The 25,543-nt window shown below is 32.8% G+C and overlaps 5 protein-coding genes across 7 annotated transcripts in view; 2 read left to right on the top strand and 3 right to left on the bottom strand.

Moving 5' to 3' along the window:
* Window positions 1-890: 890 nt before the first annotated feature.
* On the bottom strand, window positions 891-3,768 carry LOC121119555 (WD repeat-containing protein 48). Its single transcript, XM_040714255.2, has 4 exons — window positions 2,881-3,768; window positions 2,253-2,804; window positions 1,930-2,163; window positions 891-1,847 (listed from the first exon to the last, which is right to left on the bottom strand). Exons 1-4 carry the CDS (start codon window positions 3,535-3,537, stop codon window positions 1,299-1,301), a joined length of 1,992 nt encoding a protein of 663 aa, XP_040570189.1. The 5' UTR covers window positions 3,538-3,768; the 3' UTR covers window positions 891-1,298.
* On the top strand, window positions 3,707-6,018 carry RpL8 (ribosomal protein L8). The gene is made up of 2 exons (XM_040713948.2): window positions 3,707-5,400; window positions 5,459-6,018. The coding sequence occupies exons 1-2, from the start codon at window positions 5,106-5,108 to the stop codon at window positions 5,932-5,934; spliced, it is 771 nt and encodes a 256-aa protein (XP_040569882.1). The 5' UTR covers window positions 3,707-5,105; the 3' UTR covers window positions 5,935-6,018.
* Window positions 6,019-6,650: 632 nt separating this feature from the next.
* Window positions 6,651-9,184, top strand: Syn1 (Syntrophin-like 1). The gene has a single exon (XM_040713946.2). The coding sequence runs from the start codon at window positions 6,979-6,981 to the stop codon at window positions 8,410-8,412; it is 1,434 nt and encodes a 477-aa protein (XP_040569880.1). The 5' UTR covers window positions 6,651-6,978; the 3' UTR covers window positions 8,413-9,184.
* A 4,569-nt stretch (window positions 9,185-13,753) lies between these two features.
* Window positions 13,754-16,275, bottom strand: LOC121119936 (kinetochore protein NDC80 homolog). The gene is made up of 4 exons (XM_040714776.2): window positions 15,862-16,275; window positions 15,513-15,798; window positions 14,213-15,445; window positions 13,754-14,134 (listed from the first exon to the last, which is right to left on the bottom strand). The coding sequence occupies exons 1-3, from the start codon at window positions 16,041-16,043 to the stop codon at window positions 14,954-14,956; spliced, it is 960 nt and encodes a 319-aa protein (XP_040570710.1). The 5' UTR covers window positions 16,044-16,275; the 3' UTR covers window positions 13,754-14,134; window positions 14,213-14,953.
* Window positions 16,276-18,870: 2,595 nt separating this feature from the next.
* The window catches only part of LOC121120063 (uncharacterized), a 233,067-nt gene continuing 226,394 nt past the window's right edge, over window positions 18,871-25,543 (bottom strand). The window contains exons 16-22 of one of the 3 annotated variants that reach the window (XM_040714908.2): window positions 25,211-25,479; window positions 25,131-25,154; window positions 22,273-22,668; window positions 21,567-21,713; window positions 21,370-21,498; window positions 20,159-20,499; window positions 18,871-19,331 (exon numbers count right to left, since the gene is read on the bottom strand). In XM_040714908.2, coding sequence (XP_040570842.2) covers window positions 19,148-19,331; window positions 20,159-20,499; window positions 21,370-21,498; window positions 21,567-21,713; window positions 22,273-22,668; window positions 25,131-25,154; window positions 25,211-25,479 — 1,490 coding nt within the window. In that variant the 3' untranslated portion in view covers window positions 18,871-19,147. Of the gene's footprint in view, window positions 19,332-20,158; window positions 20,500-20,682; window positions 20,831-20,885; window positions 21,499-21,566; window positions 21,714-22,272; window positions 22,669-25,130; window positions 25,155-25,210; window positions 25,480-25,543 lie in introns of those variants that run through there. The other 2 variants (XM_071889612.1, XR_011780914.1) reach the window with 2 other exon arrangements.

The raw sequence follows: 25,543 nt of genomic DNA, 5'->3' as shown, positions 1-25,543 counted from the left end.
CTTTGTGGCATTTCTTTTAAAAATATTGAAAATTGACGTTTGATGAAAAAATGTGGTGAAAAAAAGAGAGAAAAATTGAAAAAATTATTCAGAAAATGACAGATATTTCAGTTAAACATCAATTTTTATTTGGCAAATATATATGCAAACCAATCTCCAGACAAATTTCTACAAACTTTATTCCATTTAATATTACCATATTACATTGGAAGTTCATTTTTTGCACCTGAAATAAACGAAATTGCAAATTTCACTGATTTATTTTTTTGCTCATAACTTTTTTGATTTTGAATAAATTTAGAAAACGTAGTTATTCGTATAATTGTTGTTTGAAACGCCAATCTCTTTATGATAAATAATCAAACCCCTATCTAGTCTCCACGAGCTGCAAAAAACGGTTTTTGCGTTTTCGGCATAGCATAAGCCCCCCTTATATGACCCCCCCCAATCTTAGCACGTCCGAGCTCAAAAGAGGGACCCATGCAAAATTTCAGCCCCCTAGGTTCAACGGTGTGGGAACGTATGAAGGACATCTAGACACACACAATCTCTCTGTTATATATATATATAGAGATTAGATTTGTCATCAAAATGAAAATTTGTACTCCCAATATATAGACGATATAATTTCATCTGCTATATTATTTTCTATATAGGTATGGTGTTTATAATCATATACTGATAATCCCTTTAATTCAATTTAAATGAGGAAAACGGAAGAATAAAAATGAAATATATGAATTAGGTAACTATTTTAATCAATTCAATGCTAGTACGGTCTTCAATGTACGGAAAAAATATATTAGTTTTTAATCCTTCAATATTGAATAATAGTAATACTATTTAGTAATAATTTAAGTGTATAAGGTGTTTGACATGATTACATAATGCAGCTTTTAAAATTGTTTATTATAGTAATTTATTAAATTAAGTTGTAAGGCGTAATACAAAGAATAGATTTGAACTCGAATAATTTCAATAGATAGCTTTTGACTAAATTTATATATTGAACCACAATATAATTTATTTATCACTTAAAATCTCAATTCAAATTTTAACCTATAAATAATAAATTGCCTTTCAATCGTTAGTACATGAACAAAGTAGAATTGATTCAGAGATTGGTTAATACATACTCGTCCCTCGATGTTGAATAAATATACAAATAAATATGAAGAGCCAACAATATATGCTGTTGAGACTCTCAAAAAATATTTTTACCAATAATTACGTAAGTACTGAGCTAAAATTAACAAATAAGTAACAAGAACATCAAAGGGGAATAAGATCTTCCTATCTTATCCTATGGGTCTATAGTTTAACACTAAATCCATAGACGACTTCCATATGAAATGCTTCACAGTTCTAAGATCCATGTTAGGATCAATAATAATATCGTTACAAAATAGCTCAACTTTGTCTTCTGCATATACGATTGAAGAAGAAGATTCATCACGATTACTCTCTCCCGTGGGGCTTCCTGCAACCGAAGAGACGGTTTCCATCATAACTTTCTCATATACATGCTCAATTACTTTACGAATTTGTAAAAAATCATTAGCAATAAGCCGTTCCTTTTTAATAGCTTTAGCATTTAGACACGGATGTGGTAACACGTAAAACGTTACTTTGATAAATTTGGGTAGTTTTTTCATTACAACGATGTCAATAACCCAACTAGGAACATTTTCATTTAGAAGGGTGCATTCCGTTTCGCCCCCAGCATCTCCAGCTAGTAATCGATACAAAGTGCGTCCTCCAACCTCTGAAAAAATGACAGGAGTGTGACCAGGCACAGTAAAGTATTCATTTCCATTTCCTTTGTTAACGCCGTTGTGCATTTGGCCCTGATAAGAGATAAAGAAAATAAATTAAGTATTTCGTTTATATATTTTCATAAATACTTCTTTTACAACTATAGATCATTACCCCGTCAATATCAGAATCATCTTCAACTGAATTCTGTCGCGACCAATGTTCTAATAAAGCTTGAAGAAGAAGACCTCCATAATTAACTTTTTGATCCGCTGCATCATTAGGTGCAAGTCCTGTCTCCCGAGCAGATACCCAAGCACTAAAACAATCATTTTCTTCTTGTCCTAAATGTATGGTCAGCATTCCAGTTTTTAAATCGACTGAGAACCAACTAGGCACATAAACCATCTAAAAAAATATAAATATGTATAATTTATAAAAATAAAAACAAATTTAAATTTGTTTTATTTTAACAATCTAAATCACTGTAGGAGTACCTGCTCACGCTGATAGACATCAAACTCTGTTTCTTTAAGTTCTTGGACCTTCTGTGCTTTTAAAACATCATACAACGCCACATTATTGCATGTGTCTTTGGTTAATATGTGCCTTTTATCATTTAAAACTCGATATTGTTTAATGGAAGCTCCACCAGCAATAACCACATCAGGTTTATCAAGTACAGGGACGTACTTAGGAAAGTCTGAAGGCGCAGATGAGGGGACTGGTAAACATTGTCGAACAATTTTGGATGTATTCCAATATTTGACATTTGATTCTGACGTTGATACCCAGAGGCCTTCTTGATCTGTAGTGAGAATCATTTTTAAGACTGGAGCAGATTCCCTACAGACTAGAAAAGCATTGTCTGAGGTTCGAATATCTGTGAGAATGATATTTTTATCTCTTCCAGCAGAATAAACACGCGTAAAAGATTCATTGGCCTGGAGCGCCCATACCCCTTCGGTATGACGATAATAAGTGGCAATACAGCGTTGCTCTCCGATAGACCATAGTTTGAATGTACCATCTGAGCTACCAGAAATACACTGTACAAGAAAAGAAAAAACAAATAATTTGTGAAGCCTTGGCCCAAAGAGGGCATTCATATATGAATCCACATACCAGAGTTCCCTCTCTATTAAGAATGAGTGCCTTAACGTTATCCGTATGCCCCTTCAGTTTCGCAAGTTTGGCCGAGGTTCTGGGATCCCAGAATCGTAAAGTTTTTTCTGAAGACCCACTCACTAGGAGAGTCCCTGCAGGGTTCATGGCCAAACTGTAGATGGAGTCTTTATTCCCACTCACACTGGATGTCGTGACTGTGTTGTTGGAGGCCGTGAGCGCCGTGAGTGTATTGATATCCCACAAGTAAATGGATTTATCCAGGCCTGCAGAGGCCACTTGCTCCCGATCCTTGGCATAGGCCAGTGCTTTGACATAGTCCTTATGGGTTCGAAGCGTGGACATGCAGAAGCCTTTGTGTGCGTTCCACACCTTGACAGTCGTATCCGAAGAGCCAGAGATCATGTTCTTGCCCCCACAGCCCAGAACGATGTCGTTGACCCAGTCCGTGTGATGTTCCATGGAGGACACATACGTCCCTTCAGTCTTCAAGCTCGACACATTCCAAATACGAATCACTGAGTCTCTCCCCGCCGTGTACAGACGCTTCATGGAGGCATCATATTGCAGAGAATTCACACCCGCTCGGTGGCACGGCTCCTTCTCCTCGCGGATCACGAAGGACACTTGCACCTTCAACTTCCCAGAATTCATCATCTTCACTCTTCCCAACTACTCCCACCCATTCTCATCCCTACAAGTCACATTCCACGGACAGCCTCTTAGATGCCAATATATATATCCTACTTCAACCAATTCGCCCCCCTTCCGACACTTCATCAATCTTTCATTTTCTTAGTTCATCCTTACTTTACTTTATACATTACTCATTACTTTAACTTTAATTCTTCTTCTTCTTCTTCTTCTCACCTCTCTAGCTCTCCTTTTCTTTCTTAAAGCTAGCTATCCGGCCCTTTGATATTTATTCAATTACTACTTAGCTAGATAATGGAAAGTAGCTAGCTAGCTCCCAACTTTAGCTTACACTAATTCCATATTTTTGAGCTATACTCTTCAATATATACTTATTACTTATTAGTGTTTTTATTATTAGTCCATTTTCTAATTAATAAGTTTGTATATTTATTTTATTATAGAGTTATTATTAGCTACCTCATTTTTAAATCTATCATATTCTGATATTAAATGTAATACAATTTTATTTTAAGAAGAAATAATTAAAAATGACGTCACTTGACAGATCATAACATCTTAAGCATTAATAGGATGTAAAGAGACTAAAAAGGAAAGACAAAATGGTTGAAATAAAAAGTAAACAAAAAAAATGTATATGAATTATGTTCCGTATACACTTAACCTCAACAAAAAAATATAGAATCTGAATTTAAATACCCTTCTTAGATGATTGAAGGGTTGTATTGTTATTTTAAAATAATTTTGATAATTTTTTAGAGCATAATTATGATTCAGATACTTTGATCTATGATTTTTACTCATAGTTTATGTTTCTAGTTAAATCTGAAGGAAAATACATAAACCTTGTCCGAAACGTTGACTTCTATTAAATTATATTAGATGAATCTTAGTCAAAAGACGTGAAAACAATGAATTGTGAAATAAAGTTCATAGTGCATATACAAATTTTAGACAAATCAGAATTAGAGATAAGAAAAAACATTTTTGGTTGATATACAAGACGCCTCTATCCCTTATAGTCTCTTTAATAATAAAATATTTAATAAAATAATAAATAATATAAAATATTTCCATTTCAATATTTATATGAACTTATTGAAACATTTATACAAAGTACTAATAAGCAATGTACTTCAATTATGTGTATTGATCCGTTTATTATAATGATTCATTATCATCCACTCTTAATTGAATTGAATGTCATGAAACATTAAACTGTAATCCTGACGTAGCATAATTATTCATTGATAAGGTGAAATAGTATGACCTAATAAAATTATAATGAATCAATATCATAAATTCACCATTAGACCTATTTTGATCTTCGAATGAGTGGATCATACAATAAATATAGTTTGGTAATATTGAAAAATATTCTTTTTTAATTTGTTTATTTTTTGGACCGTTTGCGCAATACTGTATCTCGGCCAATAGAAATATGAATAATACCTTTACTTTAAATTGAGAACTATTTAATATAATATTTCCGCTTCCTTCCTTCTTTCTTTCTTTTCAACTCTGTGTCCCATACTGATAAGGTTAGCTTTGCTAAGAAATCCGATTGAATCATGGGACGAGTGATTCGTGCACAGCGTAAAGGAGCTGGCTCCGTCTTCAAAAGCCACACCAAGCACCGTAAGGGAGCCCCCAAGCTTCGTGCCGTCGACTATTCTGAAAGGAATGGTTACATTAAGGGAACTGTGAAGAAGATCATTCACGATCCCGGTCGTGGTGCCCCACTTGCTGAGGTGCACTTTCGTGACCCTTACAGATACAAGACCCGTAAGGAGTTATTTGTGGCCGCCGAGGGAATGTACACTGGTCAATTCATCTACTGCGGAAAGAAGGCCCAACTCACCGTTGGTAGGTCTCACTCCCTTGCTCTCTCTCTTCAATTGATAACTCTAGCCTTTATTTGCAGGCAATGTCATGCCTATCGGCTCTATGCCTGAGGGTACCATCATCTCCAACCTCGAGGAGAAGACTGGAGACCGTGGCCGTATCGCCCGTGGCTCAGGAAACTATGCCACAGTCATCGCCCACAACCCTGACACCAAACGAACCCGTGTCAAGCTTCCTTCTGGGACTAAGAAAATCATCCCTTCTGCTAACCGTGCCATGGTTGGTATTGTTGCCGGAGGAGGAAGAATAGACAAGCCCATGCTGAAGGCTGGACGTGCTTACCACAAGTACAAGGTGAAGAGGAACTCATGGCCCAAGGTTCGTGGTGTTGCTATGAATCCCGTTGAGCATCCTCATGGTGGTGGTAACCATCAACATATTGGTAAAGCTTCCACTGTCAAGAGAGGAACATCTGCCGGTCGCAAGGTTGGTCTCATTGCCGCCAGACGTACTGGTAGAATTAGAGGAGGAAAGAAGAACTCTGATAGAGATTAAATCCGTACATCCTCATTCTTGACTCCCAATTTCATATGCTGTTATATTATTTTATATGGAAATACATATAAAAGTCTAAAAATATGTCAGAACCGCCTTTTTCATCATTCTCAGGTCATGTCTAACATCAGTAGATAAGTTCAAATTACATGTAGTGTTAATTCCTTTCAATTTGTTAATGTTGTCACTTACATTTAATTTATATGAAACTCGCTGATAGTACATAGTTGTGTGCTAATATGTTGCTGTAAAGAACCTGTCTATAAATGAGATTATGATACCACTTTGACAGAGTCTCTGAATGATCCTGTGTTCATATATTTACTAATTAGAGCAAGGCAGCTATCCAAGTAATTATGTTCATTTAAGCGTCATTAATCTTCTTCCTTAATTTTGTGAGCTGAGTGGGGCAATAAATTACAATATTTGACATAATTACTTAGACGATCATTCCCTCAGTTGCGAGACCACCTCACTTTGGACACCAGAGTTGATTAATGATTTTTTTGAAAATGAGCAGTCATGTTCTTGGTCAGAATCAATCGTGAATGTCAGTCTGATCGATTATTTTAGTTAAGACTATTGGGAATTAGTAAGTAGATAATTGTTAAGTTCGTATAATTGGATTAGGTCATGATTCATTAGCATTACATTGGTTGTGCAACATGGCTTTCCGAAGGTGAAAGAGTGAGTAGGAAAAAAGAGAGAGCACTCTATAGAGGCAGAGGTGGCAGCGAGTGCTTGTTTTGGCACAATAAGGTATGTAGTGAATAAAAATGAAAATGGCTAGATGAAAGAATGCAAAAACAATAGTATCTTATGTATGTAGATAAGTTTTAGTATTTCTTGGCTATAACAAGTTCTGAAGTCAAGTCCGTTTTTAGCTCAAGACAAAAAAAAAAAAAAAAAAAAAAAAAAGGAGACTTGAACTTAAAACACAGCAAGTATTTTGCTTGGCGTCACTTGGAATACTGGAATCTAATTAATTACTAATTAGTATCACTACTAGAATAGAATACCTGTGGCAAAGTGGGGAGGGTAGTGATGAATGAGCCAAGTTCCCCAGAATGGGAGTTGGAGGTGTTGATAAAGAACTGTTGGCATCGCGTCCGCGCCTCAATTCAGGATGGGTACCTCGGAGTTTCCCTGGAGGAAGGGGATGAAGAAGGTGGAGGTGGAGGCCTTATCCCGGATATCCCCGAAGGAAAGCGTGTTGTTAGGATATCGAAGGCCGAGGACGCGGGTCTGGGCATAAGCATTAAAGGGGGTCGTGAGAATCGGATGCCAATCCTGATAAGCAAAATCTTTGGTGGGATGGCTGCTCATAATGGGGGAGGCCTCTACTTAGGGGATGCGATACTGAGTGTTGATGGGATTGATCTTCGCTCTGCGGTGCATGACGAAGCCGTCCGTGTTCTCAAATCAACTGCATCCAAAGTGGTTCTTGAAGTGAAGCACATGAAAGAAGTGACTCCCTATTTCCAAAAGGCGGTGCTTCTGTCGGAAGTGGGTTGGTCTCTTCCGCCCGTTCCTTTTCTGGTGGATGGGGGTGGCTCTTCCTATCAGGAAGATATCATCTCCCCAGGATCTGATATGAAGTGGACTCCGCTTAGTCTTGCTTGTCTGACTCGTGAATCGCCTCAGAACACGCAGCATGCCTTTGAGATTACTTCTCCTGATCGCAAACACACTGCCTACCTTCGATGTTCCTCCCAATCATCTTTTGAAAAATGGTATAGCAGTGTTGCTCTTGCCATTGATCGTACTGTTCAAGAGGCTCTCGTTAAAGCCAACTTTGCTTTGCCATTTAGGGTCAATAAGATGGGATGGATGTCACAAATCTCAGAGAAATCAGGGTCCTATAGCTCAGATACCTCCTTTGATTCAGGTATGTCAGACTCAACCAACAATACTGTTTGGAGTCCATCATTTGTTGCCCAAACAGAAGATAGTTTATTCCTCTGGGATACTGTTCCCTGGAGTATTAAGGAGTGGTCTAATCCGAGGGACAAAATTGCCCTGGTACAAAGTAGGATTATTTGTCAGGATAAAAGAACAACAAGACTCGTTCTTAGGCACGGATCTGATGCTGGTGTTCATACTTATACTTTTCAAGTTTCAACAAAAAATGAACATACAAATTGGCTGACTTCTCTAATTCAAGGCACACTGTATGCCTCCAAAAACCTCCAGATTTTCAAGACAAAATGCTTGTGGATGAATAAGGAATGTATCTTAACCATTCACGTGGATAAAGGATTTTCTCTCAATGAGGCTAACAACTCTTCTTCTGAAATATGGTCTCAACCTTATCAAAACTTGGCTGCTTCCAATGATGATGGATCCAAACTACTTTGGCTTCAGTTCCGTGGTATGCCTGAAGACGAATTTACTCTAGATATGAATCCTAAAATTGTTGTGTTTACTATTCATAATTTTTTATCGACCAAATTGCAGCTCTTAGGTGGGAAAAATTAGCCCAATTTATTATTTACTTAATTCAGTATTAACACAATGTGTACCCAAGAAGAGGGCAACTTTGTGTTTTTAAATTAATATTAGGATATTTTTTGGTTAATTTTTTTTTCTTTCCTTTTCAACAAAACAAAAAATTAATAATTTATTTAATAAATCCCATTATTAGTCAAGTTTATTATTCCATAACTCTTAGTTAAATTTTAATCAATGCAAATAAATAATTGCACCGTTTTTCTTTTGGTATTTCATTTTTTTAACTTAATATACTTTTTTCAAGCAGTTAACTCTTTCTTCCGATTAGTTAAAATTGTAGTTGATAATCTTTTAAAAAACTTTAATTTATAAATATACATTCATACAGAAAAGATTTCTTCCCCCCTCAACGAAGTAGAAAAAAATACCAATCCGTACTTAGATTAATGATTTGTTTGTAATTGTGACTTAATGTGGCATTTCTAGTCTTATTAAAAAAATATACCTATTATATTATTACATATATATCATTTGATGGTTTAAATCTCATAAATACTCCGTCTCCTTGTTTGAATATGAAGGATTTTAACAAACTTGTTGTATAGCACTTTTTTTACTCACATATCCTACCCAATGAATTACCTGATATCTGCGAAGAAGATGAATTATAATAATTTTTTTTTTCTATAATTAATAGACCCTTCTCCACGTGCACCTAACACGAACATATATTTTACACTTTTCATTATAAAAAAATTTATTTAAAATTATGCTAAATATATGTTATTCCTAATATAAATCCTGCGGTACCTTTTTTCCCCATTCCATCATAGTACAAATAAAGAATATTTGGAACAACTGAGTACCAAAACAAATGAAATTGCTATTATTCGGGTTCTATTAGATTAATACGGTATTAAGTCTCACATAACAAGCATAATCACATATAGTAATACCGTCAAATCTGTATAAGAAAAAAATTGCAAAAAACAACTTTTTCTTAGAGACAAATCTTATGCTCCATAAACTACGTACTTCCCTTAAAAGTCACATTATGCTAAAAAAATTCGGATAAGTGTAACTTTTGGAATTAATTTTGACGTAGAACATTCTTAACAATTTAAAGATAAAAAGTTAAAAATATTTTTTTGAATTCCAACGAGTCTTTTTTTTTTTCTTATCTCATTTGTCTATTCTAAAATAGTGTTGGAAGAAACTCGTTCTACGTAATAGCAATCCCAACGTTGAGGAAATTAAAAAATAATAATCAAATTTTCATAGTAAAGAAGAAAAATGATTTGAAAGTATTAGCAATTTGTCATATTTACCTAAATAATTAAAAAAATGAAATTTTTCTTAACTTCAGAAAATTTTAGCTAGAACTGAGGATTTTATTGTAAATTGGCCGATATTAGACAATCGGAATCTATGCAACCACAGTGGGTCCCATATTCTTATTAGGGCCCGCGCTTGATTGAAAAATAAAATGTATCCTAAAAATGGTCATTTGAGAAAAATGAGAAATTTAGGGAAAATTTGTATATTTTAAATAAAATTAAATTCAAATTTTCAAAACGGAATGAAAGAAAATATCCCTCCAAGCCCCACTCAAGATTCTTAATTAGAGAAACTTGGCCACACTCACGCTAAAACCGGCGCGTCTTCAGTGATTATTTTCTATCCCTAACCCAGATTGGGATTTGGGTCCCGCAATAGTTCAGGCCGGCCCTGAGAATATAGGGATTAGGGACTTTTTGAAGTACAAGAATGGCCACTAGGGCGACCTCTATCAAATCAATTCGCAAAAAATAATAACATTTTACAGTGGAAATACTATGAGGAAGTTTGAATTTATGTGGCAAAATTTAAATTACTCCGGGAATGTCAAATAAATATAGAATATATTGACATCATTGAAATCAAGAGAAAAAGTAACATCAAATAAAAGTTAATGATTGACTTAAAAGCTATTTTTTTAAATTTTTAAGATATATGGTTATTATATGTGTTGTATAATAGATTGGGAAAAAGTAATTTTGTATTTTTCGCTTTATTTCAATGCTTTATAAGAAGTATTACAATCATCCGATTTAAGCCAAATATGCCCGGTCTGGGGTATCCTGTACAAGTTTGCCCGCACATCTTTCTATCTCGAAATTGGAGTCAGCGACAGAGGATAGTTGAAATTCAATTCTCGCAGCCTTTTAATAATAAGGAAATAACTTCGGTACGTCAAGTGTAGGAACGCGAAGCGAAACGAGGAAAAATATTGACGGAGGAAAAGGAGAAGAAACACGACTTTTTCGAGTAAATAACACTTCAAAGGGTCACGAAAAGTACATGGAAGGTCCCATTGTGTGGAAGAAATTGTGAATTTGGCTTTGGAGTATTCAGAGAAGGGGAGGAGGGTTAGTTATATCGGAGTCCCTCCGTTAACTGAGGGAGGAGGCCAGAGGAGATTACATCTAATTATGTAAGGCTACCTACGAAAGTAGATAGAAGGTCTCATTATGTGGAAGAGTTTATCTAAATACAGAAAAGAAACATTCTAAAATAAATTAAAGCAGTCCAAATTTCCAGTTCGGTTAATTCGTAATTCTTCCAAAAGTAAATGTTTTGATCCAAAGCTATAAAACAAGTCTAATTTGGGAATAATATTTCAGATATACTTCTTCTTCTTCTTGGATGAAAGTAATAGTATCATTGTGAAGAACATATATTCCATCAAATCTACTAAGTCAGGAAACAGAAAAAAAAGTGGAGCATAAATGAACTTTAAAAAAATTGATGAAAAATATGAAAGAACCTCATATCGTATATTGGGTCATAAGGTTATCAAGATTTCTATAAAAAGGACTAATATCCTTGAGACACTTCCTCCACATTATAATTGTTGAGATATGTCTGAAAAAGATCTCTAGAAGTATTCATTACTCCAAACCGTCTGAGCATACTCTTGAAATGACTCCAAAAAGACTCCATTGCCTGAGTATGAGCTCCAGTTAATGGATCCACAAAGTTATACTGATTCACAACAGTAAAATATGCCATATCTAACTCATTCCCAAGGTTGCGATAGGCTGCCTAATCCCCAGAAATGACAGTTGTTCCGGCTAAAACGTAAAAACCTATTCGAACAATTGTGATCGATAAAATTATAGCACAATTCAATGATACTTAATTACACTATATATGAAGACTTCATATAGGTAACAAACAAATAATTAAGTTTGAGCAGGGATTAATTATAGACTGTAAGCTGATCGTCAATATGAAAAAAATTTGATTTGTTCATATCTTTTAAATAAGAAAACTTAATTTAAATTACACTATTGATAATAGACGTGTTTATTTTTTAGTTATTACTTATTTACTATTGTTGTATAGCTGTTAGGTATAGAAATATACAGTAAATGCTTCTATGATTGTATAATCCTACCAGTAAACTTATTCCAACAATTATGATCAATAAAATCATTACAAATCAACTAATAATTAATGTAATATAATATTAAAACTTATTATTAGGTAACAAATAATTAAGTTTGAAAAAGGATGAAGGACCCTGATTATAGACTGTAAACTAAGGGTAAAAATACTTCAATTAGTCTTTGAATTCACTCTTATCCGAGTTCATCGATGCCCCCTACGACGATCGTACAAAGTATTCCTGTCTACTGTCATGATTTCTGGTAGATATAGGAGAAAGTCGTAATGCCTTACATAGTTAGAAATGATCTCCTCCGGCCTCATCCCTCATTCATCGGATGAACTCAGAGAGAACTCATGATAAGGTTGCTAGAATTGAATTTCACCTATTTTCTGTCGTTGTTTCCAATTTCAAGATAGAAAGAGAAAGTATGACGGGTGGGCAAACTTAAGTTATAGTCATATAGTTGATAATATTGTAGAGAAAAACGCGTGCAAGGAGGGGGGAAAAAAGACATATGGTATCATTGTTTAAAATACTGATGTGATTATCTGCCTGCTTTATTATGATTTTTGAGGGTATAACGAATGTATTTATTAGCAAAATGTTTAATGAAGATATACTACGTATAATTGACTTCGACGTTTTTTATCCGTTACAGTAGATTTGAAAACGTCACACTCCATGAAATTGTAATTCATTATGAACCTTATTCTCAGAATAATAGCTAATGAAACGACAAAGTAGAGTATTTGGAATATATTTGAAGCTCAAAGTTTAAAAAAGAAGGCTTTAATTAAATATAATCTACATACTAAAAAATAAACCATTAAACATTTAAGTTAAATATACAAAATTAAACAATTAAAATCATATAACTATTAATAATAATAAATTATAAATACAGAATATTGAAATAATATATTGATCCTGATAATTTTCTTGTTCTAACATCGGAATTCAGTTAAATATGTCGTAACTTTAGGTTGCAATACACAAGCGAGACGTGGAGTTTAATCAAAAAGATAATCACCCCTCTTCTTCATGTGGAAGTTGCTATATACAATTGTGCACAGGATAGATATATCTCTACCGATGAGATCTAACTAATTATTAATAATAAAGTAAATGTCAAAATCATAAAATTAGACAAATATATTAATAAAAAAATGTTAGAAATAAATTAATCGTAAAGATTTAGAGCAAAGCTGATTATGTAGTAATGTCCGGCGATATTACTCTCTATTAAGAGCATCAAAAAAGATTTCCCCCGTTATTTAGGTATGATTATATAACAACATACTATTATCATGAAGGATATACACAATTGTTAATTATAATGCAACACCCAATGTAACTACCCTCGTTGTTGTGTCCATTTAAACAGTTGTTTTTGCCTTTTATGAGTTTTCTGAACACCACTTCTTGGAGCCCATCAACCATAGCTAAGCCTTAAGTGATAAAAAAGTAATATTTATTGACTATGTAATATTGGAAAACCTAATTATCATACCCAAGTCTTAAAGCGAAGTAAGTAGTCTCAGGCAAACTTGTTGCAAACCATCCAAAGCTACTACCCCCCGTTGTTGTGACCATTTAAGCAGTTGTTTTTGCCCTTTACTGAGTTGTGTATCATAATTCTTGATATGTTTAGCTAAAATAGAATCATATTTTATGGTTGGATTTAAAAAAAAATTGAATACTTACTGTGAGATAGTTAAAAATTCAGAGTTCCATTTCGATATTCGTAAATACTTTTTACTGATAACTTGATCGTCATTTGGTGTGGATGACTCAAAACATTTTTATATGTATTTGAAAAAACACTCTAATTTTCTCCAAAGTGGTCCACACACTAAAGTATATGAGTAATAAAAAACCTAGAACCATACATATATTAAGCAAATATCCATGGCTTAAAAGAAAAAACCCTTAAAATTCGTAAGTAAAATAGAATGTTTATATTCTTCGTTTTGTTTTGGTTTTTTTAATAAAAGCAAAATTATAATATAATACTCTACATATTGTAAGCTATTAAGTACTATTTAAACGTAGGTATACAACATTTTTATACCTATGGAGATAAAATTAAACATTACTTTGTCTTTTATGTACCCACAGATAAATAATAAATATAAAATAAACAGGCAATAAAAGCAAGTAAAAGTCCCAATTTAATTTTTAAATTTTTCTCTATCTTTTAAAAATTGAATATGTTTATTCATTTTTCTCAATAATTTTTCATCATTCCCCAGGGAGGACTTCAGTGATTCAATTTTTTTATCCATGTCCATAGTGTTCATTTGAGTCATTTTTTCCCTTAAAAAAATAAAATATTATTGTAGACAATTTAGAAACTGAAGTCAGACAAACGATAAGGGTAGGATAAATACTTACACATATGAACAAGATATCTCCATAGCACTTTCTAAAAATTCTTCAATTTCTTGCTTTCTTTCATCAAGTTTTTCACGTTTCTGATCACGAATCCCTTCCAGTTTGTTAAATTTATCTATAAGAGACCTAATCTGTGGGGAGTGGTTTTTTTGGTCCAAATTGTAGCATTTATCTTTTAAACTCAATATTTTTGAGTCCAAATTTATCTCTTCCTCTTTCATATTTCTCTCGATATTTTGGAACTCCATTTTTTGAAGTTCCAATTCTTTCATGAGGTTATTTAATTCTTCTTTTTGGAGTCCAACTTCGAGTTTGATGGTATTTATAGAGGATAAATCAGTTTCAACTTCATCTTGGATTTGACGAAGTTTCTTCTTCTTCGAACTTAGGGCAACAAGTAAATTAGAATGATATTCTTCGTCAAAATCCTCAATATCACTTATTTTTGGTAATGAAAACTCCTCCAACTCTTCGATGTACGTGTTAAACTCACGTATGACCACATCAGACTTGACTTTGAGTTTACTAATTTGTATTTCAAGAACACAAATATCCTCATCAGTAATACGAATTTCATTATTGATATTAGAATATATTTCCTCCAATGAATCAAATCTTGCTTTATGGTTTTCAGGGGTCAATTCTTCTGCACCACTATCGTTCTTGTTCAGCTCAATGGTTTGTTCCAGAGTTTTAATCTCTTCTAGAAGAGTCTCATTTTTCTTTTTCATATTTTGCAGTTCATTTGCTTTTTTTTTCAGTGTAGTCAATGTATTTGGCTTTATAATCCATAAAGTATTCACGATCCTTGGCCATAAGTTCCTTCTTTTGACGAAGTGAATCAAGGTGATTTGTTTCGGCTTTGATGCTATCAAAAGTTTCCTTCAACTGATCACGTTTTTTTATTAGACTTTGTAAGTCTTGAGGATTCAAATCTAGGTGATCCAATAGTTTGGACTCCAGTTCTTTGATCTCTTGCTCAAAGTCACTTTGACCATCCATAAACTTATTGTAGGTATTAATATAAAATTCAAAATAGAGTTTACTTTCCATATCTTCGGATTCCTGACCGTTTTCATCCACCTTCACAAAGAAGGATTGACTTTTTCGCTCCAAGTAATATACAACCATCTCTTTTATGAAAACAATAACACCAAGAATACTAGGCCATGAGTGTAGTGATCCAATAGTGACGAATGTTGACTTGGAAATGACTCCTGGATAATCAAGTCCCTAGAGAACAATTACAATATTAAGATTTATTAGGAGTCAATTAATTAATTGTTAAGTATAAATGAACCTTTAATAAAGAAGTAAGTTCTGACTCAAACTTTTGTGGGAGAACATAACCAGGAGAGAGAATTCCGTACAAAAAGTTAAAGAGACATCGAAACTCAGAGGCACTCAAAGGAAAACTTTTGGAAGTGAGTTCTCTGTTTGGATAGTTGTGTTCTCTAAGGAAATCAATAAGGTTTTTCACTTGTTCCGTTTGCCAATGCTTATCTCTTAGAGGCCGAGTATCCTTTGTGGCTCTCGAATCGGGAACAACAATCGATCCTCGGTTTTTGGATGTGGAGCCCGTTTTCCTACAAAGATTAGAATAGAATGGATAAAATAAAAGGATATCGAAGGAAATGAAGGAAAAATACCGCGATGAACTCGACATATGCTGTAACTGGGACTGAGAAATGGGTGTTTTCAAATGGGAGTTCCGATTCTTGGAAGAACTTCGCTTTCTGACATCTTTCAAATTCTCACATGATGCTAAAGTTGAAAGCATTAGAGAACCTGCTCCCAGAGATTTCCCACCCATAGAATTTCGAGCCTGCATTTCGTATTTACTTTATTATTCCAATTTATTCTAGTAATTAATATTTATAATTATCAATAATTCTATATAATAACACGATCGCTTCAATCCACTCATTTGTGTACAATTCAACTTAAAATTGAAAATCAACCGCCTTCTAGCACTGTGACGTCATACCAATGGTGTGAAAGGTTGCGTGATTTTTTATTATCTATAGACTATAGAACAAACCCCATACTGTTCTATGGACTATGACTAAAGTTGATAATATTGTAGAGAAAAACGCGTGCAAGGAGAAGGGGGAAAAAAATACATATGGTATCATGTTTAAAATACTGATGTGATTATTATCTGCCTGCTTTATTATGATTTTTGAGGGTATAACGAAAGTATTTATTAGCAAAATGTTTAATGAAGATATACTACGTATAATTGACTTACACGTTTTTTTATCCGTTACAGTAGATTTTATAACGTCACACTCCATGAAATTGTAATTCATTATGAACCTTATTCTCAGAATAATAGCTAATGAAACGGCAAAGAAAAGTATTTCGAAATATATTTGAAGTTCCAAGTTTAAAAAAGAAGGCTTTAATTAAATATAATCTACATAATAAAAAATATACCATCATACATTTATGTTAAATATACAAAATTAAACAATTGGAATCATATAACTAATAACAATAAATTTTAGATACAGAATATTGAAATAATAGATTGATCCAAATAATATTTTCTTGTTCTGACACCGGAATCCAGTTAAATATGTCATAACTTTAGGTTGCAAAACACAAGCAAGACGTGGAGTTTAATCAAAAATATAATCACCCTCTTCTTCATGTGGAAGTTGCTACATACAATTGTGCAAAGGATAGATATATCTCTACCGATGAGATCTAACTAATTATTAATAATAAAGTAAATGTCAAAATCCTAAAATTAGACAATAAATATACTAATAAAAAAAGTGTTAGAAATAAATCCATCTTAAAGATTTAGAGCAAAAGCTAATTATGTAGTAATGTCCGGCAATATTACTCCTTATTAAGAGCATCAAAAAAGATACTTTCCCCCGTTATTTATGCTTATGTAACATACTATTATCATGAAGGATAAACACAATTGCTAATTATAATGTTACACCCAATGTAACTACCCCCCCTAGTTGTGACCATTTAAGCAGTTGTTTTTCCCTTTTATGAGTTTTCTTGCAGCCTATCAACCATAACTAAGCCTTAAGTGATAAAAAAAAGTAATATTTATTGACTATGTAATATTGGAAAACCTAATTATCATACCCAAGTATTTAAGTGAAGAAACTAGTCTCAGACAAACTAGTTGTGAACCATTTAAAGCTACAACCCCCTTTGTTGTGACCATTTAAGCAGTTGTTTTTACTATTTAATGAGTTGTGTATCATAATTCTTGATATGTTTAGTTAAAATAGAATCATATTTTATGGTTAGATTTAAAAAAAAATGAATACTTACTGTGAGATCATAATCAAATCATAATAAAGCAGGCAGATGATAATCACATCAGGAATTTAAACAATGATACCATATGTATTTCCCCCCCCCCCTTCTCCTTGCACGCGTTTTTCTCTACAATATTATCAACTTTATCTATGACTATAACTTGTTATCAACGAGAATCCAACTTCATAATGTCCTTCTCCGTGAAGCTCTTATCCCTATTGACGAAAAACTTTGACAACCAATTTTCAGAGGCTTCTATTGAGGTCAATTTTTTTCTTCCAAGCGCGTTGCCCATAGACAGGAACAGGTGGTAGCCACTTGGGAACAGGTCCGGACTGTAGGATGGATGGATAATTACTTCCCATCCGAGGTCCCCAAGCTTCTTGCACGCCATCAAAGATGTGTGCGGTCTGGCGTTATCTTTATGAAACACGATTTCTCTCCTATTTAGTAATGCTGGCCGCTTCTGTTCGATCACCACCTTCAAACGATCGAGTTGTTCACAGTAAAGGGCAGAATTGAGCGGGGAAAAATCGCTCAAACCACTTTTGTGTAACACAAACCGAAAGAGTATCGCCCCTGTAAACATAAAATATGGCGAATTTCTTCCTTTGATACCTTCATACTCTACGTAGGATAATTCTCGACTGAACCAGCCAAGCGCAACACTGTTCAAAAGCGTTTGTAGTATATACTCACACCTATACACATAACGCCTTATCAGGATTAATAATTAACAAGCAGATATACTAAATTAAAAAAAGGGCTGGGAAAACAAAGTTACTTTTTCTCTAACCTACTATATATATAAGTAATTTATTATTTCTGATATTTCTATAGTAGTTTAAAATTAGCAATAAGTAATAACTTATAATCTGTTTCATTAATTTTATTATTGTGATTAGAATGTACTCGTTGTAATCAGTGTAAACTAAGGTGACTATATATAGCCCTTTGGTGTAAATAAAGGACGTGAGGAAGTAACACGTGTCTAATATTTTCTTTTTTCAGCTTTTTCCACATAAATCTTCACTTCGTGCGAAATATAGCTTTAAAGTTTATGAGTTTTTACAGCAATACTAGCGCCGTGAATCTAAAATGGCTTAGCTTGTTTTTCTTTTCTTCCCTCTAGAAGGAATGGAGTAAAAAATGAGGTGGACTCTTCCTTTCCTTATTATCTAGTAATTCCTCTTTTTAAATTACCCTCAACTGGTAATATAATTTCACTTCTAGATTTTTCCTCCTCTATGCATGACACATCTGATTCATATTCATTATATTTACAATGTAACAGACTCATACTGATTACACGTATTCCAAGAGAAAAATGAACATATACATAAGCCTACAGTAAAATGCTATGATCGAAGGATATAAATTATAATATATTCTGTAAATAAGAGTAAATAATACGGTATAACAATTAAACAATCATTCAAAAGGAAAATATAACAGTTATAAATGTAAAAATGATAAGGAAGATGCAAGACTAGATTAAGTATAACTATGATATTTTTTGAAGAAATCATTGAATATTTCAAATGAATAAGAGAATAATTAAAAAGTCAATATTAACTATAAGAGTAACAAATAAAAATTATACGAAAACAATTGACATTTATCATGCAATTTATTATTAATTTATACAGTTGTAATTTTAACTTCTTCAACAGTTGATTTTGCACCTGAGGAAGAAGATGAAGAAGAGGATGTCCTGGATCCAATTATATTTAAATTTTTTGTAGAAATAGATTTAAGTCGAGACTCATTAGTAAGAGGTTCATCCAAACGATCGATTAAATCATCAACAGAGCCACCTCTTTTCCTAATAAAACATCAAAAATATTAGTGATAATACGAATATTTTCCTATTTATTATATTTAATAGCATTTGTGTCCATGGTGTGAAATCCAAATCGTTATTTTAGTCGTAGTACGCGAAAATGACTATTAAAACCTTTAACTTTCGAGGCTTTTTAAAATCAAGTTTTTAGTGTATAATTACGATTCAGAGCCATTAATCAAATTAAATCGATTATATGACTATATAAATGATGAATACTAATAATTTACATGAAGCATATTTAAATTAGGACCAATCTTCTTGCTTCTGAATTATTACTTATTACAATCTGCTGGATTATATTTAATTTCGGAAGTTTTATCATACAATCTACCTTTACTCAATTAGATATTTGAAAACTTAATTGAAAAAAATAAATTCAAATCGACCTTTTTTAAGGCAATTTAAAAAAAGTTGTAATATAAGGTTTATTCTTCAATCATAGCTGATATGAGGCAATGGAACAAAATATTAGACTTTGAGTCAGATCCTTGAATTTACGCGATTTTTTTCTTGATTATAGACATTTATTAGGAATTGTAATGAGGATAGCTGTAAAAAAAATGATATTTTTAATGCTGCAATGTTATTATTAAATTTATTTCCTTTGATTTTCATCTATATGGTTCTTTGGCTCTGAATTGTAACAATACTCTAAAAACTTGATTAAAAATTTGATGTTTTAAGGCTTGAATTAAAATAATGAATGTAGATTTCAGATCACGGGCATTCCAAGACCTGATTTCTCTTACATTGTACATAGTGTTATAAAATGAAAACAAAACACACACAAAAAAAAGACATTTTACCTTCGTGCCTCCTGAGATTTTGCTCCACTACTAGAAATAGAGCTTTGAACAGCAATAGGTGGAGCTATTGAAGAAGGTGAATCATTTGTGGAAGAGGAAGAAGAGGATCCCTGGAAAAAAAGTTTCATTCTTGACACTAAAAAGTCCGACTTGGATTTCGAGACAGGGGATGGAGGAGAGGATGTTTTTGTATCCGAGCCACTTGAAGCCACAGGCGTATTTCCTAAAACCCCTGGAATGATTCCTGTAGATGATGGTAGTATTGGATCTTGGTACTTGACTTTGCTCCTCATTTCTCCAAAGCCTTCACATATTACAGATAAGATCTCAGATGTTTTTTCCTATTGAATAAAGTGTAGGTTAAATAAGTAATAAGTTACATTAAAGGTATAGTATTAATATGTCTTTAAGGGCTTTCAAGTCTTATGAAATTAACGTAGTATTAAAGCATATATATAATGTCACGCTCTCACGCCTCACAATTTTCCAAATGGGAACCACCAACCCGTAATAAAGAACTCAAATTAAGCTACATGCGCCTTTTTATTTTTATCTTAAGTCAATTAATTATTTTTTCTATATGTATGTATAATTCTTCGTATGCCAGAACCAGGCTTAGAGATTGACTGTAAAATCTACCACCATTTATGTTTCCCTTTTATTTTTGAGCATCTGTACAAAAAAAATAAAACGATTAACGGAAAAATATTTGAACGGCATACATTACTTCACTCTCCATTACTAGTTCTCCAAAGACATCTTTTGTCTCAGGACCAAAACTACATAAAGTGTAGAAACTATGAATATTTGATTAATTTTAGTACAAATTTAATTGGCTATGATAATATTTCTTGCCCGCTTGAGGTACTGAGGATGACTTTCCAACTATGCATCCTCCATGAATTCAAAAGGCGAGCTCTACGAAGGGAAGTAAAAAATGCATGCGTCGCGGGGATGTAGTATAAAGTGATACCTCAACAGTGACAAATAGTGAAAAAAAAGTTTTTTGTAGCCAACCAAATTTTGACAAAGGTTGATCATCTGGTTGTCGTTTTGTTTAAAAAAATAAACGAAAAAAAATTTATGAATGAGGCCCTGAGCTTTAAAGCTTGAGAGCCTAGTGACATGGTGTCACGTAATAATCTAACGCCGAGTTAATTTGAAAACTTGAGAGCCCAGAAACTTTAAAGTAAGTGAAATAATGTTTTTACCTTGCAATCCGTAGAAAATACATGAGTTAATTTTTGTTTATCATTTGAAATATATCCCATGATTCGAGGATCATCTTTGTCATGAACAACACAACAAATATTATCAATATTATGAACCTCAACAGCCTCCTAAAACATGGTAAATTTATCATTATTCTTTGGAATAGGTATAAATAATATATTTTAGAGTTATTTACCTTTGTGTCCCTTTTAATGACAGTCACTGTTTTATCTGTTATGAGGAGATACCTAAGTCTTCCTGCTTTAGCCCGTCTAATCTGTTCAATAGCTCCCTTGGTGCTGTCATTACCCTTGAAATCCTTAACTGTTTTTTTACCAAAATACTGACGATACAAATATTTCTTATTACTGATCCATCATAGATAACAATAGTCAACAAATTTCAGCTTTCTTCTGCCCTTGGATTGAAATGGTATAATCCTGACTACTTTACCTCGAAAAAGATGTATATAGTTTTATAATCAGAAAATTTCTGCTTTTGTGGTATATTTTGACAAAAATAAATATTATAACCATTTCTTTATCTTTTTCTTATTAAAATAATATGCCTTATAAAAAAGTGATAAAAACGGACTAAAAAAGACTAATAAATGTATTATTTTTGATCACAGTAATAAAAATTATAGTTTGTTGTAAAGTGAAGACATATTTTAATTAATTCAAAAAATCTTAAAAAATAGATTTGCTGGATAAAAAAAAATTGTTCAAAATATTAAAATATCAAGCGTTGTCGTCAGTATGTAAACTCCGTAGACCATAAAAGCCAAAAATTTCTGGTTAAAAATAGGTCATTTCGATGTTTCTCAAGATGAAAGCAATCAGGGGCACACCATCTCAATTCATAGGCAAATTTTTGCACTAATTAATTAATTAAAATCATACTTTAACTCCATAGGATAAATAAATCTTTTCCTCCTTTGAGCTAGTCTTTTTATTGGATTCTGCTGGAGTTGATGGAGCAGTCTTTTTCTTTCTTCGACCTAAAGTTGTGGATAAAATATTACTTCCACTCAAATTCAAAGACTCTCGGCCCATTAGAGTTGTTTTCGACTTGAGAAGCTTTGGTGGGAGAGGATGAGCTTTGGAAACAGGAGGAGGTGTCTTTGAAGGTGAATTTTTTTCCTTTCCACTCTTTTTTTTCGAAGAAGTAGATGATGATTGTTTTTGAAGAGTATTATGCTGATGTTCTCCAATTGAGGGATCATTTTTTGATGGTACTGAAGCCTGTGATGATTGCTCCTGGGAAAGAGGAGGTGGCTTACAGCGATTATCAATGGCCTAAGTGATAAAAAACAATGAATAAATTGGATTTTTAATATAAGTATTATGTAGATATATAATTCTTATTGTAGATTATCATGACGGAAATAAAAAACAAGACTCTTCTAATCTATATACGAGTACATATTAGGTGTCTAATAACGATGTATTTCCCACTATTAAAATAACTATAACTAAAGATTGCGTAAGTTAATTCTAACACTACTAAAAGTAGACAAATAGAAGTACATCCACATACAATTTTCGGTTCGATACAACCAATGATAAATTTTAGAGGGAAAATTGTATAAAAGTGGCCCAATTTATTATTGCAGTATACTATCAAATCGACATTAAAAAAAAGAAAAGCTGTTTGGACAGGAAGACTGTTTATAAATTATTGTATTGCAATAAGATGGCGGCTCTGCTCACACTGTCAATTTAACGACCGTGAGCTTCCGTAATCATAGCGTGTCCTTTTTGGGACAAGACCATCTGACCTCCATTTTAGCCTAAAGCCAGCCCACTGGACTAATGTTTTTGGTTGCATGTTAAAAACCATATTTACTTCACTCGTCACTCAAACACCAATCCTCTGAGGGTCTCAGTCATTGCAATGTGGCAATAAGTGGACAAGATCATGAGGGGGAGGATCAGTCTTCAGGGCCCGTTTGGAGACTAAGTGTGACTACATTGAGTTCTATAGGCAAAATACTTTCTCTGGTACTTGGAAATCTAATTTTCTAGCTGTTTCTTGAAGGAGTTTTTGATTATGTAATGGGAGCAAATAGTTATCTGACATCCGGTAAAACAGAAATATACAGCATTTTGAATTTAAATTTCTTATCAACTCTTACAATATACAAATAAAGGAACATGTACTCAAATTTATCTATTCATAAGTACATAATATAAATTTTACTCTATATGTACATACATATGATATCCTCAACGATCATTAATCTTTAGATTTTCATTTATTCAAAGGTGTAACAATAAGTGAGATATAAAATATTATTCTACCTTATGAAAAACTCTTAAAAATATAAGTCTATGTACATACTTGACTATGATTTTTCATATAAATATGGTCATATTAATGATACATACATCAAAGAAGACGCAAAATGTAAAAAAAAACAACTTGCGAAAAAAGATAATGAGACATAATACTAATGGTAATGACCTCCTACGTAATTATAGATACCTAATCATTTTAAATCCTTAATACTTATTCTAACTAACAATAAAAAGATAAATGATAATCTTCTCAAATGTATGAAAAATCATGTAAATGATCGTTTCAGCATTTGTCTACATATAATAGCCATTCTCAAAAGCAATATACTTTGTTCATATTAATCGACTCATTAGAATAACTTATATACGACGATATTGCGGTACAAATACTCTTGCCTGCTTTGCATTTTAATTTACACTCATAAATCAATATCAGCAAATGAATCAAAGTGATTACCAGCATTGCCTTTTAGTGGAAAGGCAAGGCAAGCAAGGGTCCCACGATGAAATTTAAAATAAACGGCCAGACATCCTTATGGTGATAATGTACCATCATCACGTTTTATTGAGCTTTTACTATTTTTCAAAAAGGGAAGAGGTGGCGGGCATAAATCAGGAGTGATCAGAAGTGTTCTGTGGTTCTTTATTTATTCAGTTATCGGTGATTTCGACTGCCTGTCCTTGGAATGTTTCCTAAAAATATGAATGGCTTATTAAGCCAAAATAAGATATGTATTAAGATCATTGCACATATCTTGCAAAAAAATAAATCATGTTTTTATGTTTTCATTATAATGCATAAAATACGAACATAAAATTATTTTTACTTTGTTATATAAATTATTATATTATATAGCGTAATAACTAAAAAAAGGAAAAACACCCTCAGTGTGATGACAATGTTTTTTTTATCTTCTTTAAGGACCGACAAGTAGGACTTGACAGGAATGTAGTCCTCGGTCCTAAATATTTAATAATACAACATTAGTTTTCACTCTTGTTCATGAATCACGAATGTTCAATCAGGTTTTGAACATAATTGAATCTATTTAGGAAAGGAAGTTGACTTATCAGGAATTAAATAATAATGTCAACTGCTAAGGAAAATAAAATTCATTCTTCCAATTACCAATTCTAAAAAAAGATATCGATATAAAAAAGATATACATCACTAGATGTACCTATGTACAAAAATATATTTTTTGCACAGTTGGGCACCCTTATGAATAGCTCCGCATACCCAAATGCAAAATATATTTTCAGGGACACGCTAGCCCTCTCCAAGTCCAGTCCTTGTTATACAAATTAAACGGCCTTAAAATAAAAAAGGTGCAATACTCTTCATAAAACTAAATAATTTATTAGCCTATCTATTCTAAATAAGCTATGAGGTCTCTAAAAATGGCTACATAAGAATTCATTTCTTTTACGGGATGAATGAATTATAATAATATGTAAACCTGAGTGTCCAATTCACGAGAATTCTAGGGTTAAAGGAATTAGTCGAACATCCAAAATATTTACAAAAAAGAATACTTACAGTAAATCCAGATTTTGCATTTGAACCAGTTTGATCACCAGACGATGCCATTAAACTTAAAAGCATTCTTTTCCGATGTCCCTTTTTATGAATATTAAGAAGAGTTCTCAATTCCTCGTCCCAAATCTTTTTCACACGATTCATGTCGTCGTAATTGTTTTTTTTAAAGTCTTCAGAATAATTTGACAAATGAAGTGATTCAAGCCAAGTTTCAACATCCTCAGGAATAGAACTAATTTTTGTCTTTGGATCAGTTTCAACCATTAAAACTAATAACATATTATAAGTATTAGATGTATTAATAGCTAAGGAATACTCTATACAAGGAACGCG

The sequence above is a fragment of the Lepeophtheirus salmonis genome, chromosome 6 (genome assembly GCF_016086655.4).
Source record: "Lepeophtheirus salmonis chromosome 6, UVic_Lsal_1.4, whole genome shotgun sequence".
Lineage (NCBI taxonomy): Eukaryota > Metazoa > Arthropoda > Copepoda > Siphonostomatoida > Caligidae > Lepeophtheirus > Lepeophtheirus salmonis.
Note: the sequence above shows the minus strand (reverse complement) of the source record. Positions and strands in the feature narration are given on the sequence as shown.